The 15,754-nt window shown below is 38.7% G+C and overlaps 2 protein-coding genes across 2 annotated transcripts; one reads left to right on the top strand and one right to left on the bottom strand.

Annotated features, from left to right (window-relative positions):
• Positions 1-456: 456 nt before the first annotated feature.
• On the bottom strand, positions 457-1,700 carry LOC121601277 (carbohydrate sulfotransferase 8-like). Its single transcript, XM_041930109.1, has 2 exons — positions 1,381-1,700; positions 457-1,315 (listed from the first exon to the last, which is right to left on the bottom strand). Exons 1-2 carry the CDS (start codon positions 1,631-1,633, stop codon positions 579-581), a joined length of 990 nt encoding a protein of 329 aa, XP_041786043.1. The 5' UTR covers positions 1,634-1,700; the 3' UTR covers positions 457-578.
• Positions 1,701-11,799: 10,099 nt separating this feature from the next.
• On the top strand, positions 11,800-14,132 carry LOC121601278. The gene is made up of 8 exons (XM_041930110.1): positions 11,800-11,827; positions 12,332-12,497; positions 12,648-12,760; positions 12,810-12,910; positions 13,237-13,418; positions 13,481-13,642; positions 13,711-13,813; positions 14,115-14,132. The coding sequence occupies exons 1-5, from the start codon at positions 11,800-11,802 to the stop codon at positions 13,378-13,380; spliced, it is 552 nt and encodes a 183-aa protein (XP_041786044.1). The 3' UTR covers positions 13,381-13,418; positions 13,481-13,642; positions 13,711-13,813; positions 14,115-14,132.
• Positions 14,133-15,754: the final 1,622 nt, after the last annotated feature.

Below are 15,754 nucleotides of genomic sequence, written 5' to 3' on the forward strand. Positions count from 1 at the left end.
ACGAGGCCACCGCAATGACAAAATGCTGACATTTTTGGCTAAGGTTATGTTTTTATCGATTTAAAAATATTTTTTCTATCAAAAAAAATCTATACTAATTGCTTGACTTTTTGTCATATAGTATTGCTTTTTGTCGTTCTAGTTGCGTCAATGAGTAGATTTATGATGAAGCCACGGAAAAGCTCTTTTTTGCAATTGACAAGCAATTATGACAAAGTTCACAACATATTCAGCATTTTGTGGCTCATGTGGCCACGAAACAACTCCCTTTGGTCTCGGATCAAATTATGTCAACAATAATAACAAAAAACATCGAATTGTCCTTATTCGAAAAATTGTAATATACATAGTAAATAACAACTGTAAATGATGTTTTGTTTTATTTTAATATAAAATACATAACCTTATCCGAGCTTTAGCCTCACATTTTACTTAACAACTGATTTAATTTAAGCTTTTAATTTAATTTTCTTAGTTTTTACATATTACATGATTGTTTCATGTTTTAGTATTAAGTTTACATACAAAGCTGTAATTGCTTCTTTTCTTCAAATTTTCACGATTCTCTGGCTAACTATTCACGTCAATGATTTTGGTATTTGAAAATATTTGTCAGCAGCATATCCAAACAATTGGAAATCAATCTCGTAAATACTGTACAACATTTCTATTTGTTTCTGCGTTATTTGTGAAAAATATTTCATTATCAGAACTTCGACAGGTTCCTTTCTGACGTGGTTTAATTGCATTAGTTTCACTTTACCTTGCAATTTTGCCGCTTTTATCATGACTTCCACATCTTGCTCGTATGTTTCGAGTTTGATTATATAATCATATCTAGCTAAGCAAGGTGTGCACAGATTGTTAACTGGACTCCAGTGAATATCTAACCCCATTGTGCTGTTGCGATATTCGACATCATCGATAATGTACTGCACAAAGTCACGGAATGTAATTTTGCCGCTTCCCGTCGGATGATAGCGGCGATAGATGGCTAGGGATACACGCGAATAGTACGCATTTTTCATACTCACCAGTCGATCTTCAAAAGCGCTTATCAAACGCTCGAAAGGATGCCGTACGATGATAAACGAGAATGAATGTGCCATCGATTGCATTAACGTGACGCGATTTTCTATCGGGTAGAACTTACGCGCAAGAAACAGATTGTCGTTATGCATGATCTCGTATTCCGTGAATCCTGCCCATGTATTAAAGTTGTAGAACCACGTGCTGGTGCCTGCCTTAAACACTGGGCAATAAACCAAACTATAATTTTTGCTGTGCAGATAAAACGCCGGCTGAAGGTTTGTATCTGAAAGTGTAACATTGTGAGTTAGAGCAGTGTCCTGTGTGCTATACAAACCATTCGCCACGTACGTCCTCCATTGTTTAATCGTTGGCAAACATTGGTCAGGTGTGACAGCCTCCATTTATTGATATCAGTGGCAAATTTTTCTCCAAATTCTGTACGAATCAGTTCGTAGTTTACAACACATATCATTAGCAGTGTGATTATGAATATGCCTCCGATGCACGCCTGAATGTTCGATATGTTTAACGTAAAGAGTCTACATGTTACGCGTCTTTTTACTTTACGATATAAATGTATGACACATGATATGCCCATCATAATCAACCCGATATTAATGGACCGCTTCGGGCAAGTTTATTTCAGCATGACTTTCTACAATTACTTGCCCGAGCGATGAATAACATGAACGATGAATAACTTCTCTTAGACTAATAAGCATTATAGAAGAATCCAACACACGTGGTCAAACAACAACGTTATAAATTGAGCTTTATTGTTTAAATTAGGCTTGTTCGTGCATTTGCACTTTGTTTAGCGGCACGCGCTAGGCTTCACTTAACAATTGGGCAATTGATACAAAAATGTAAAACTCATGTTCACGTCATACGATAACTAAACAGCACCAATTCATAAATGTTGGTCTTGTTTTACTGTTGTAGCTATTATCGTCTAGTTAAAAACCCGATTTGTTTTGGAATGGCTTTCAGAAACCAGTACAAACCAGTTTATACTGGTGCCGTTGTGCTAAGATCACATGTAACAGTTGAAATTATTTCATTTATAAAAAGGTAAGGAAACAAATACTTAAAATGTAAACGAATCTGAATCTCTTTTGTTACAATAAAATTCTAGTAATCTCTATCTTCTTCTGATATATAAACATACCAACGCGCGAAGGAGCGTTATGCTTTAGCAGTAACACCGTGTGAAAATTTGCTGTAGAAAATTTGGGTTGCTAAATTTTACATTAACAAAAATAACCATTTCTAAAGTTAACATCCTTCTCCTTTTCTCCGTTGCTTTGCTGAAACATGACAAGGGCTATTTTTTTCGGGTTTCAGATTTTGCCGGAAATTCGTGATAATTTGGTTTGAGCAAAATATATTTCCACAAATCAATATATTTGATTTTATATCCTGAAATTAAAACTGATTAAATTCAATTATTTTTAATCTAACTGGCTATGAAATGTAGCAGTCAATTCAAGACAATAATTTCGGTTGGTCTGTTGGATTTGAGCTGGTCCCGTAGTAAAACCTAACAACATGATGGTCATGAGTTCAAGTCCCGTATGGATCGGGTCTTACGTAGGATTAACTATCCTGCTATGAGCACACCAATTTGATACCAGGTAGTCAAGACTAAGACAGGCCTAAACCAAAATTGTTGGTGGTAAACCAACATCAAAAGTTGTCTCCTTATTTTGAATGAAAATACGTTACACACTAGCGCCATCTCTATAATTATTCGCTTACAGTGAACCCTCTCTTATTTGACACCTCTGAGCCTGACACCAATTTGAGAAACCTCTCTTATTTGAACATTTTTCACAATCCCTTGATTTCCAGTACATTTTTGACTCTCTAATTTGGAAAACCTCTGAAATCTGTATCCCTCTTATTTGTGTATGGTGTTGCCATGGTTAATGAATGATGTATGCTCAAATTGGCAATCCTGTTCGCAGTTTCCTATAGCAACAGTTAAGGCTGCATACTAAATGTTCTGTCTTATTCTTGTTTGTATGGACCTTTCATTCACTTTCAACCTCTGTAATTTGAAACCCCCTCTTATCCGACAGTCCCGCAGCCACTCAAATAAATAATAAAATAAATAATAAAATTGCGGTGGCAAAATGATGTGGAGGCTTCCGCCATTAAGGCCGGGATAACGGATTGGTAGACGAAGGCACGAGACCGTGAGCGGTTTCGGACACTCCTGAGACAGGCCTAGACCGTAAAGCGGTTGTAGCGCCGTAATAGTAAGTAAGTAAGTATATATAAAGCCATACTCCTAAAACCTGGCCTGATATTACTATATCTAAACTTGGAATAAAAGCTGATCTCTTTATTAGTCCCAGAATCGGGATAAGATCAACTACCAGGAATTTTGAGCAGGTCAGTTTAAAATGGAAGGTATTATAAAAAAAGATCTTATGGCGGAAACTCAGGATACGCGGACTTTAAAATCAGATGCGATTGGTTCATATCCAAAATATCTTCAAGTAGCAAAGACTCACTGTCACGTTCTTTGATTCCAAGAAGTAAAGAATGCCTGTATAAGGGAAGCCTGTAGAAGAAGAATCAGAACAGTCAATATGTTCGCGAAATTGACCCAAAAGATAAACTGAAAGTGATTAAAAAAAACTGGTCAAAAATAAAATAAAAAAAAAAAACGCTTAGTTTTGAGATTTGACATGAGATGATGTAGGATATCTATTGCGTTAACTTGAAAATAGAGGCTAAAACCGAGGATGAGATTTAGAAAAGGGAAAAAATAGTCGAAATTTGAATCTTAATACAGTAGAACAACCCGAACGTAGGCAAGGGGCCATCGATTCTTCTTCTTCTATTTGGCGTAATGACCAACGTAGTCATATCGGCCTATACAGATGATTTCGAGATTTAATAAGTACCCCCAAGTCGAATACACAGCCCTTACCGTGAGGTAACGGTTCATTGAGGTTCATTCAAGTTTACGACTGTACCACGGGACCACCCTATGTATTTGAGATATATGTAAATATAGGATCTTCTCAAACAAATCAATCTATCTTAAAGTGATTATAAGATCTTGAATTTATTTATCTATTTATTTATTATTATGGTATCAAGCCTCCATGGCCTGCATACACAATTACAACTAATGTCTTATAAACTATGCGTTCCTCAAATTAGACTAATGCAGTCTCGTATGACACTAGAACATTTTAGTACACTAAAGGTACACTATTAAATTTAAAAAAAATCTTGGACATCAATAAAAACGGTTCCCTAGCACAGAAAAGATGATAACGAAAATCAGTTATTAAAAATTTTCGAGTTCTTAAAGGTCTAGTAGGGACATAAAAATTTACATTACTTAGCAATAGAGGTTCATCGATTCTACCAGTTAATAGTATAAACATAAACATTCCTTGGGCAATCATTTTTCTCTTTTCAAGAGTTCCAAGCCCTAACAACTGACACTTCGTATGATAAGCTGGTAGCACGTCGTTAGGTCTCCACGGAAGCCGCTTAATAGCTACTCAGGTAAATTTTCGATGGATCCTCTCAAGCCTTAGTCGAGGTCAATTCTAGTAACTTGCTTCAGAAACCAAGCAACTGAAGCGTACTCAATCAACGGACGAACAAGGCAACAGTAAAGTGATTTTAAGCAGAGAGAGTCATGAAACATTTTGCTACTTCTAATTATGTGTCCAAGAGTCCTGTTAGCCCTAGCAATAACGTCGTCAAATTGTTTGTCTAAATAAAGTTTCGTGTCTAATATAATGCCAAAGTCCGAAGCAGTTTCAGATCGAGGCAATAAAGTGTCAGAAAGAACATAATTAAAACATAAAGGAGTTCTCGCACGAGTAAACGAAATAACCGAGCACTTACTGACGTTGAGTGACAAACAGTTTAAGGAACTTACTTACTTACTTATCCGGCACTACAACCGCTTTGCGGTCTTGGCCTGCCTCAGGAGTGTCCGAAACCGCTCACGGTCTCGCGCCTTCGTCTGCCAGTCCGTTATCCCGGCCTTAATGGCGGACGCCTCCACGCCATCTTGCCACCTCAATTTGGGCCTACCACGCCTCCTCTGTCCTTGTGGACGGCCTAAAAAGACTTTACGGGCTGGGTCGTCCGTTTCCATGCGTATAACATGGCCAGCCCACCGGAGCCTGGCGAGCTTTATACGCTGTACGACAGTGAGGTCGCCGTACATCTCGTATAGCTCGTCATTATAGCGGCTCCTCCATTGTCCTTCCACACATACGGGGCCAAGTATCCTTCTGAGCATCTTCCTCTCGAACGCGGCTAAGAGGGTTTCGTCAGATTTGGACAGTGTCCATGTCTCAGAGGCGTATGTGAGTACTGGTACTATATAGGTACTATATAGTCCCAGCTTCGTCCGTCGCGACAGGTTCTTTGAGGTAAACTGCTTTTTCAGGCTGTAGAATGACCGGTTGGCAGCCAGCATCCTTGCGCGCAACTCAGCTTCCATGCTGTTGTCGTTGCTGACCTTTGACCCAAGATAGGTGAATTGTGGGACGACTTCAAAAGTGCGTTCACCTATCTGTACGTCACACCTACGTAGATTCGGATTATTTATTGGTAGGTCCGCTGATGTTGCCACCATCAGTTTGGTCTTTGCCTCGTTTATCTGCAATCCGAGGCTCTCTGCCGCCTGCTCAATCCCTTGGTAGGCTTCTGCTACATAGGAGAGCCGCAGACCAATGATGTCTATATCATCAGCGTATGCCAGGATCTGGGTTGACTTATAGAAGATGGTTCCCGTAGTCTCCACCCTCGAGTCGCGGATGGCCCTCTCTAGCGCCAAGTTGAATAGGAGACAGGCAAGCCCGTCCCCCTGGCGCAGACCTTTGGTGGTAGCAAAAGGTCCTGAGAGTTTTCCATCCACCCTCACCTGGCATGTGACGTTGGTCATAGTCATTCTAACTAGCCTTATCAGTTTGGCCGGGATTCCAAATGAGCTCATAGCGTCGTACAGTTTTACCCTGGCTATGCTATCGTATGCGGCTTTGAAGTCTATGAAGAGATGGTATGTGTCGTTTTTGTATTCAGCCATCTTCTCCAAGATCTGCCGCATGGTGAAGATCTGATCAGTGGTTGATTTTCCGTTTCGGAATCCTCTTTGATAGTTTCCTACTATCTCTTCGACGTGCGGGACAAGGCGATCCTGAAGGATCAGGGAGAATATTTTATAGGCGGTATTCAACACCGTAATACCCCTGTAGTTGTTGCAGTCCAACCTGTCTCCCTTCTTGTATACGGGGTAGATGATGCCGAGATTCCAATCACAAGGCATCGATTCGCTATCCCACACCTCAGTAACAATTTGATGAATCTCGTTTTCTAGTCGTGCACCTCCATTCTTGACCAGTTCAGCTGCAATTCCGTCGGTTCCGGGTGCCTTGTTATTTTTCAGCCGACGGATAGCCTTTCGTGTTTCTTCTATGCTAGGTGGCAGTAGCATGACACTATCTGCTAGTGGCGCTTCTAGCTGTTCGTTTAACTGGTCGTTGAGTAATTCATCAAAGTACTGAGCCCACCGCGAGAGGACCTCTGGCTGGTTACTAACCAGATCTCCATCCTTGTTGCGACAGCAGGTTACCTTAGGTACCACGTTGTTTCGGTGACCTGCTATCGCTTGGTAAAACTTTCGTGTCGGTCCGTACGCCTCTCTGGTTTGCTCGAGTTCCCGCATGTTTTGCTCTTCCAAAGCATGCTTCTTAGAGCGGTGAACTCGTTTCTCTTCGCGTCTGAGCCGTGAATATTCCTCTGCGCATGCCCGCGTTCTATGCCGTTGCTGCATTGCTCGGTATGCAGTATTCTTACGTTCGGTCACTTGTCTGCATTCATCGTCGAACCAGCCAGATTTGGTGTTGCCACGACGTGGTGGGAGTATATTTCTTGCACAGTTTATTATTTTTGTTTTTAGAGCGTTCCACCTCTCGCTCGTAGTTTCATATCTGTTTTCTGGTAGTAGAGACTCGTCTAAAGCGGCTTTGAATTCCTGTTGGACAGTAATGTCCCTTAGAGAGTCCGTGTTGAGCCGAGGCTGCGTGTTTTCTCCGCCCCCATTGGTGCGGGGGCGGGCGATTCTACAACGTATCACTAAGCCAACCAAGTAGTGATCGGAATCGATATTGGCTCCTCGATAAGTTCTGACGTTTAATAGGCTCGACTGTCGTCGGCGGCTTATTAACACGTGGTCGATCTGGTTGAAGGATTCGCCATCCGGGTGCGCCCACGTCATTTTGTGGATAAGGAACACCAAAGATTTTTTTTTTTGGTGTTGGTTTAAGGAACACCAAAGATTAAAAACAGAAAGAAAGCCTTGTAATCTGAGACAGTCATTAGAACTACGCACAGGAAAGTACATTTTAAGGTCATCTGCGTCTCTCATTAAGTATTAACATTATCTCCCTGACCTTCAAACGGTCTGATACAAATTACAGTCAGAATTTAATAACATTTTTCCGTGGTATTTCGAGATTTTTCTCTACATGGGCCTAATATTTGGATTAAGCATAGCTAAACAATGTCTTCTACGATGTGTAAGAAAAGTTTTCCAATAAGTGGTCCAAAGAACTGGATCCGGATGTGTGAAAACGTAGCGAAAACATTCATACGAAAAAGTTACTGAAAAAATAATCTTTTAAGAGTAACATGTCATGCCGGCCTATACAGGTTTTCGATACTTAGTACCACTTAGCCGGATAGTCAATCCTTGCTTAGGGCGACCTTCCATGGGATGGGCATGTTGTTAAGATGTCCGAGTTAATGATAGTACCGCGGGACCCTTCGATGCAACAAGAAATAAAAATAGGAAAACTGGACTGGAGCGGTCCATTAGTGGTTCAGGTTCAGGTACTATTCAGGTCCCAAAATATAAAAGGAAGCAGTATCAGTATCAGCAGGCTCGGAATCAGAATCTATTCCATGACTGACATGAAATTAATCAGTTAATGATCAGTATCGGTTCAGTTCTAGTACCGAAATGTATATGTTGCAAGATCTGCATAGAGTCAGGATCAGCTCCAGGACCGTTATGGGACCTGTTATCATTGTAATACGGACGTCACACGTAACTTTGCGTAAACTTTGGCGTAAATTGGATTTCAGCCCTACAACCCTATAATCTTTTGACAGGAAGTTTACGTTCTTCCATACAAATCAAGCATAAACTTTTTGCGTTCCTATATTCCAAAAGAGTCAATAAAGTGCCCCACGGCTATGAAAAATCCTGGAAAACCCAGTATCCTTTGCCAAAACCTCCAACGGAATACCTACCAATTCAAATCAAATACGAACGAAAGCTCTTGCCCTCGAAAGCTTTTCAAAGCGTCCGTGAAGCGTTTCAAGATACGATTCGTTTGCATTTTTTGTCAAATGAAGCACAATACCTTGGCTCTATGAATCTTATACAGACGTCACATGAAGCGTAAACTCAAAAAGTTTACGCTTGATTTGTATGGGAGAGCGTAAACCACCGACAAACCGACGTGACACTTCGAACAAAATGAGCTTCAAAAGTTGTCTCCTTATTTCAAATGAAATACGTTAAACACTAGCGCCATCTCTATAATGATTCACTTACTACACTGACACAGAGAAGAAACTGCTAAATCCCCTTTTTGTTTTTCTTCGCAAATTCCAATGCGTATTGTTTTATGTACTTCTCACATCTTTTACATTGATTTGGAAACTTATAAAATGATGTTCCCGGATGTTTTGTCCAATAATTCTCACAAAATTATGCTTCACACTTCCTTCGCCATTTGTATTTAGAAAAGTTGTTTACATCGAAGCAGCAGTGAACAGAGCTTACTTTGACAGAAGTGTTCGCCTCACTGGTAAATGACAGTACTTTCGTGTGGGACACTTTTGTAACGCCAGTGTCACGTCGGTTTGTCGGTGCGTAAACTTCCTGTCAAAAGATTATAGGGTTGTATGGCTGAAATTTAGTTTACGCCAAAGTTTACGCTTCGTGTGACGTCCGTATTAGCACTCGCTTCGGTAACATCCCGCAGGCCAAAACCCGCTTGTCGTGAGCTCGCCAACGCTCCAAATCGGTGCGATTTTCCCTCGCTGGCGAGCCTTTTTGTAAGTCGTTATGAGGGTTCAAGATGGTCGAAAAAAGCGGTGGAGAAAATTAAATAGACAAAACAATAAATACACTCCACCACTCCTCCACTGTTTATCCGGGCACATCGGGACATGACCTCGCCCGGATATGCGAATAACATGGATAATTGGTCAAAGAATATATTTAAGCACAAATTCTTGATTTTTGTTTGAAATTTGTCTTTGTTTGTTTTCATACAAATTAGCAAATTTTATTTTAACTTTTTGTTTTTAAATGAGAATGTTTGAAATTTGCCATGAATTATAGTTTTTTTTTTTATTATGACAATTGTTGTGCACAAATGAAACGTAAAACGATGTATACATTTAAAAATATTTCACGACCTCGGTTAAATAAACTGCCGAAATATGTCAGCTCTTTCATTTCTTGCTGATATGTCAGTTGAAAAATCCCAGTAGCCGAAAATCAGTACCATAAAATACTGACATATCAGTTAAATATATATTTTAACCGAATCTCGGCAACACTGCATGCCGAGCGCATACGTTAACACAGCTGTCACCGAACTCATCTGTCAAAATAACCGAGATATCGGTTTGATACGTTTCAACCATCCTGCTAGCCGTGACGCGGTTTTCTGTCTGTCATTTGCCATTGTATTTACAGCGTGCTAGTGCAACGAAACAATTTTGGAGTGGTTTTGTGATTTGAAGTGCGATAAAAGCGAAAATGGATGAGATTCTGAACATTCTGCAGGAAGAAGATGTAAGAAGATATGTCGATCGACATATAACCATTTCAAATCATTAAAAGGCACATATTGCAGCAACACCCACGTTCGCCCAAAACACCCGGTGCCAAAAGAACTATCGGAGAAACGCTTAATGAGATCCCAGACGAACCCGTAACAAAAAAAAATCAAACCACATTGATATGGAAACTGATTTTGACACCAATTCATTTCCGGCAACTGAAGAAAATTTTGCATTTTGGAAAGAAACAATCACTTTGGATCAAATGTAAAAAAACGTCGCTCTGGGTACTTGCAGATTGACGGCAGATGTTTCGCTTCCTCAAACCAAAATTTCGCAAATGATAAAACTTTGCGAACACCTAGTAAAAATGCTTGGTGTTTACTTTGAAGAAAGAACAAAGTCATTTTTAACGGAACGTAAAACTGATTTAGCTGCTCCAGGAACTATAAATTTTTAAAACAAGTTCCACGTAGAAGATTTGTTTTCGGAAGTTTCAACACGTTCAAAACAAACACAATTTTTAAACAATTTGGCAGTTAGTATTCCAAGACCAGTAGAAAAATTGCTTCAAACACGAGAAGATATTCGGCATATTGATGGTATACCAACAAAAGTAATAGGTAACTTCATATATACCGATCACTGAGACCCTGAAGCTAATTTTCAGAAGTCCCCAAAACAGGGAATTGATGACAGATAATTTGCCGCCATACCCAACCCTCAAAGAATACTTTAGTTTCCGATCAGGAGAAACATACCAAAACAGTGAATATTTTAAAAAATTCCCCGACGCCATACGAATAAACCTTTATCAAGACGACGTTGAACTCGGAAATGCACTGAGCTCTAGAGCAGGTATTAACAAAGTATCGGTGTTCGATTTTAAAATAGAAAATTTTCCAAGCAGGTAGAATAGTTCTCCGAAAACAATATTTTCACTGATCTATTGCACTTCTATAGACTCCAAAAAGCATGGTTTTAACAAGATCTAATTCATGACCTCCGAAAACTGGAACACGGAGTAGACGTTTTCTACGGAACAGAAAAATATACCATACAAGCAGTGGTAACGATGTTCTGCGGTGATACACTGGCTGTACATGAGGTTTTCTGCAGACTTTGCACTATACCAAGACCAGCATTTCATCAGAATCCGTTCTAAAATTTTCCCATGCGTACGAAAGAGTGGTATGAACTCAACTTGGAGAAAGTTAATTCAGGGGATATGAATCCTTCAGATTGTGGATTGAAACGTGATAATTGCATATTAATGAGCTACAATACTATCACATTACACAAAATTTTGCTTTGGATACTATGCATGACATAGCGGAAGGATTGGTGCCAATAACTATACAGCTAGTACTAGGTCACTATCACAAAATTAAGTTGTTGGGTTTCAGTGCATCATTCATCAATGACCGCATACATTTATTTGCCTATGGATACATCGACAAAAAGAATAGACCATCGGCGAACTTTACTGATGAAATGATATCTAAACCCAGTAGTTACAAACTCAAACAGACTGCATCACAAAACCTGCGACTACTACGTTCTTTTCCTTTTTTGTTTGCTGACAAGGTTCCCGCTAATGGCGAGTATATGCGTATGATCGGTCATTTGTTGAATATAACTCGTATTTTGATGTCTACAATAATATCTGACCATATGTTAGTATCATAAGAAGAACTTATTCGGTTGTATGAGGAGTCATTTTATAAAAAAATTCAACGAAGACTTAACAAAAATCACCATCTTGACCATTACATTCAGTGTATTAAAAAGAGCGGAAATATGAAACAGTATAATTGTTTAGTGTTCGAGCAAAAGAACAAACCAAACAAAAATCAATCATCAACTTGCAGAAATTTTAAAAATATTTGCAAAAGCTTAGCACAACGACAATGCTTTACAATGGCCATAGATATACTAGATAATCCATGTAGTGATAATATTACATATTACGGAGGAAACTTAGTTAAGCGAGAACATTGTTACAGTGTTTACTTCATAGATTTGTGTGTTCCACATGTTTTTGTACCCAACAAAGCAGCAATAAATGGGATCGACTTCAGAAAAAACTTGCTAGTGTGCATCAAAAACCACGAAAATGAATATTATCCGTCGTATGGTATTATTGCCGAGATAGTGGTTATGAACAGTGCTATGTTTTTGTTGATTAAATTATGCAAAACTAACGGATATAATGATTGTCTAGAAGCGTACGAAGTTGCAGTAGGACTAACTGAAAAATTTGTTTCGTTTGAAGAAATCCATTCGCATGCTACCTTTGCCTTCTGGTCACCATTTGGAAGTGTTAAAAAATATGTCTCCCTAAGGAACTATTGCCAGGATTATTGATAAGCGTAATATTATATTATATACTCAATAGGCTAGATTGGGAAATAGGAAAGATAGGTTGAAACTAATTAAATATTTCTTACAGTAAAAGAGGAAATAACGGATTTGGACACCTTCTTATCCCTGGACAACAATGATTTCACTAGACTACAGTTAACGATAAAAATGATGAAAATAATTCAAAAATATCAAAAACAGTATGGAGTTACAATCGACATTACAACGACTCCCAATGAATTTATGGAAGAAACGTAGAGGAATAAAGTACCAACCAAAAGCTTGAGTTCAATTTTTAAGATGTACAATTTTGACAAGGTGAGTATTATTGCTACGGCGTGTTGTACATACAAAGAAGTAACTTTTTTTTAAAGGAATCGACGTAGCCTACTCCTTCTGCAAAGTGATGAAGGTAAACAAATCCATGAAACATTGACAGAAGGAATTAAACCCGACGAGGTCACCAACAAAAAAATTAATCGAATAATTTGCGATTGGCTAGCGGACAATTACGGAGTGTAAGTATTGTAAAAAATAATGAAAAGTGTGAGTTGATGTACTACTTTCATATATTTCAGTCGTCCACAAACGGAAAAAAGTAATGCTTGCAAAATCATTAGTTAAAACTTATCCCATTCTGGCCTCGAACGTTTCAGATGTACCTTATGTAAGTCAATTATTTTTATTATGCTGTCGTTAACTGTGTACATTTTTTAGACCGTAACACTTTTGTTTTGAATTTCGTGCTGTCTGTTCTGAATGCTGCTAGGATGTATTCGCAAACACTTCGATTGAATTATATACAATATTTCTGAGTAAATCCAAACATATCTGCTTGTGATTAGAACATACTAACAGCTTAATCACAGCATGTCACACGAGATTCGAACGCAATTAAAATCAGGTGTATCAGTCACTGGAAAATATTTAGGCAAACAGAACACTTAAAAACAGAACAACACGAATTTTAGTCAAATTTCGAATATTTTACAGGCAGCGTGGTTTCATAAAGGTGGACGAGGAGCAGGACGGCATGCTGGTTCTATTATAGAATGTAAACCCTTGCAAAAAGATCCTGTAGTCGAGTGTTCTACCGATCAAGACACGATGAATCGACTCCATCTTCTTCAAAAATAATAACGAACGACGATCGTGGAGAAAATATTGATGATTTGGTAGCATCACATATGAAGTTTCTTATACTTGGATATTAAATTGATTTTAATCTTTTTCACAGGTGTACGAGTTAGAAACTATTGTTGCCTTGGAACATTGTATGAAAAACATAAAATATTTATGGAAATAAACACTGGCTTACCGGCACGAAAAGCGCGCCAGAGGGATTTTTTCCCAATTTATGACCGACTGTTCTGCGGCTTCAGCCTTCGGAGGAGAATTGGTATGTTGATTATCTTCTATCTCGATGGAATTAGGGATACATTTGTAGCTCAATTCTTCATTTTTCAGGTATCTTTAGAATTTGAATTGATGAATCCTACTGCTGCTAAATTCGAAGACATGTGGAATGCAATCCAACAGAAAAATTGGAAAAATATCGAATAGATTACAGGTACATAAAAAATACCTGATTAAGTCACTGTGTCTGGTACGAGAAAAAAATACTATGAGAGGAGCCAAGCGAACCCGCGAAGAAGACTACAAAGAGAATGATGAGCGTACATTAAATCCACTTCACGGAATAATCGATTGGATTGATATAAGTTACGAGGATTCAACAAGAGTTTCTATTACAGCTAACAATTGCAAATGATGCAATTCTAATAATCACATTAACCTCATATTTTTCCCGCAGACTTCGTGCTTAAAGACGATGTTTAATCCTCTATTTTTATGTTTTTCTTCTTTTTTAGTTTGAGACTTCATTTCCGACGCCTGATGTCCCGCGCATTATAATTGTTGCCAAAATGTTTGAACTCGGCGAATGCTACGTGGTGTGGAAAAACAGTACGATTCATGTAGGAACCAATTTGATTCGTGTATTCATCGTTCTTTGTCAAGCCTTTACAGTTTTCAATGTAAAATGCTATGCGGCTGACAAACTTTTCTTTTCTTTTTTTATGCTTCAAACTTGGAGCACTCAGTACAACTAGCAATAAGTTTTTTAATCAGCTGTTTTAAAATCAAGTTTATAAAAGAATTTATTTACATTCTCCTTATTTAAAAAGCGCACCTGCTTTTGAATAGCCAGGTGAAAAGCAAAATTCTAGTGATTAGAATAATAACTAATAGCCGGTGTCATGGTACAGTCGTCAACTCGTACGACTTAACAACATGCCCGTCATGGGTTCAAGCCCCAAATAGACCGTGCCGCCATACGTAGGACTGACTATTCTGCTATGGGGGGAAATCAATAAGTCACTGAAAGCCAACCCCACAAGTGGGTTGGCAGGCCTTGACCGGCATCGGTTGTTGAGCCAAAGAAGAAGAAGAAGAATAATAATAATATGAATTCATCTGTGTTGTGGGCAGCCGTGCCGACCCCTGGACTTGCCGTGGCAGTTGCGCTGCCACCGGTCAACGTCTAGGAGGACGACAGTGTGTCACGCACACTGTTGCACACACTAAGCAGCGCAAGGCTTAGTGTGTGCCGAGCGCACAATTAGAGTGTGTTGGCGAGCCGATCGAGCAGGAGCTCTCGGCAGGGGCGCTCGGTGCGGTTGGTGCGCGGCCACCGCACACATAATTTTAAAGTGTTCATTGTGATTATTAATTGTGTCTTTTATTTATTATGTACGTTATAAGTTTTTTAATAAAAGTAAAAGTGCATAACATAGCAATCTGATATAATCAATATAAGATTTTACTATGTAAATACAAGATTATGAAATATTAGAACTTTCATCGGAAATAATTAATCCACTTTAAAAAGGTATAATAGCGTTTTTTTCTTACTAAACATTCAATCCAATTATTTAAACAATTTTGTATGCAAATAAAAAAGAACTGGCATTCCAAAATGATTGTTTTTATTTTTTGTCGAAATCTCAGTTAATCACAACCGAAAATCTCGATTAAACGTAAACGTCAAAACAAACTGAAATTTCGGCAACTGAAATTAACCGAGATATTTGCCAAGTTGTGCGAATCTCGGCAAAAATTAACCGAGATTCGGCAAAAATTTTTAAGTGTGTACGGCACAAACAGAATATGTGTATTTTAAACTATCTTTGGTTATACACGGTACCTCTTATACGCGGATTCGGAGAAACGCGGTTTTCCAAATTTGACAGTTCTTTGAGCAAATTGTACTGATTTGACACATCTATTGTGAAATACCAAATAATTTCCGTATTGATCGAATGTGAAATACCATTTCAAATCGTTTAAAACTGTTCAATTCAGTAGAAACATATCAAATAATTAACTTGGTGGCTTTAACAACCCCTACTTGCAAAATTGCACGAAAATTGGTGATATTTTGGCTGGGAATCACGAGATTCGACTTACGCGGAAATTCGAGATACGCGGTATTTTGCGGCCGTTTTCGGTC

Source organism: Anopheles merus, unplaced genomic scaffold, assembly GCF_017562075.2.
Source record: "Anopheles merus strain MAF unplaced genomic scaffold, AmerM5.1 LNR4000053, whole genome shotgun sequence".
Classification (NCBI taxonomy): domain Eukaryota; kingdom Metazoa; phylum Arthropoda; class Insecta; order Diptera; family Culicidae; genus Anopheles; species Anopheles merus.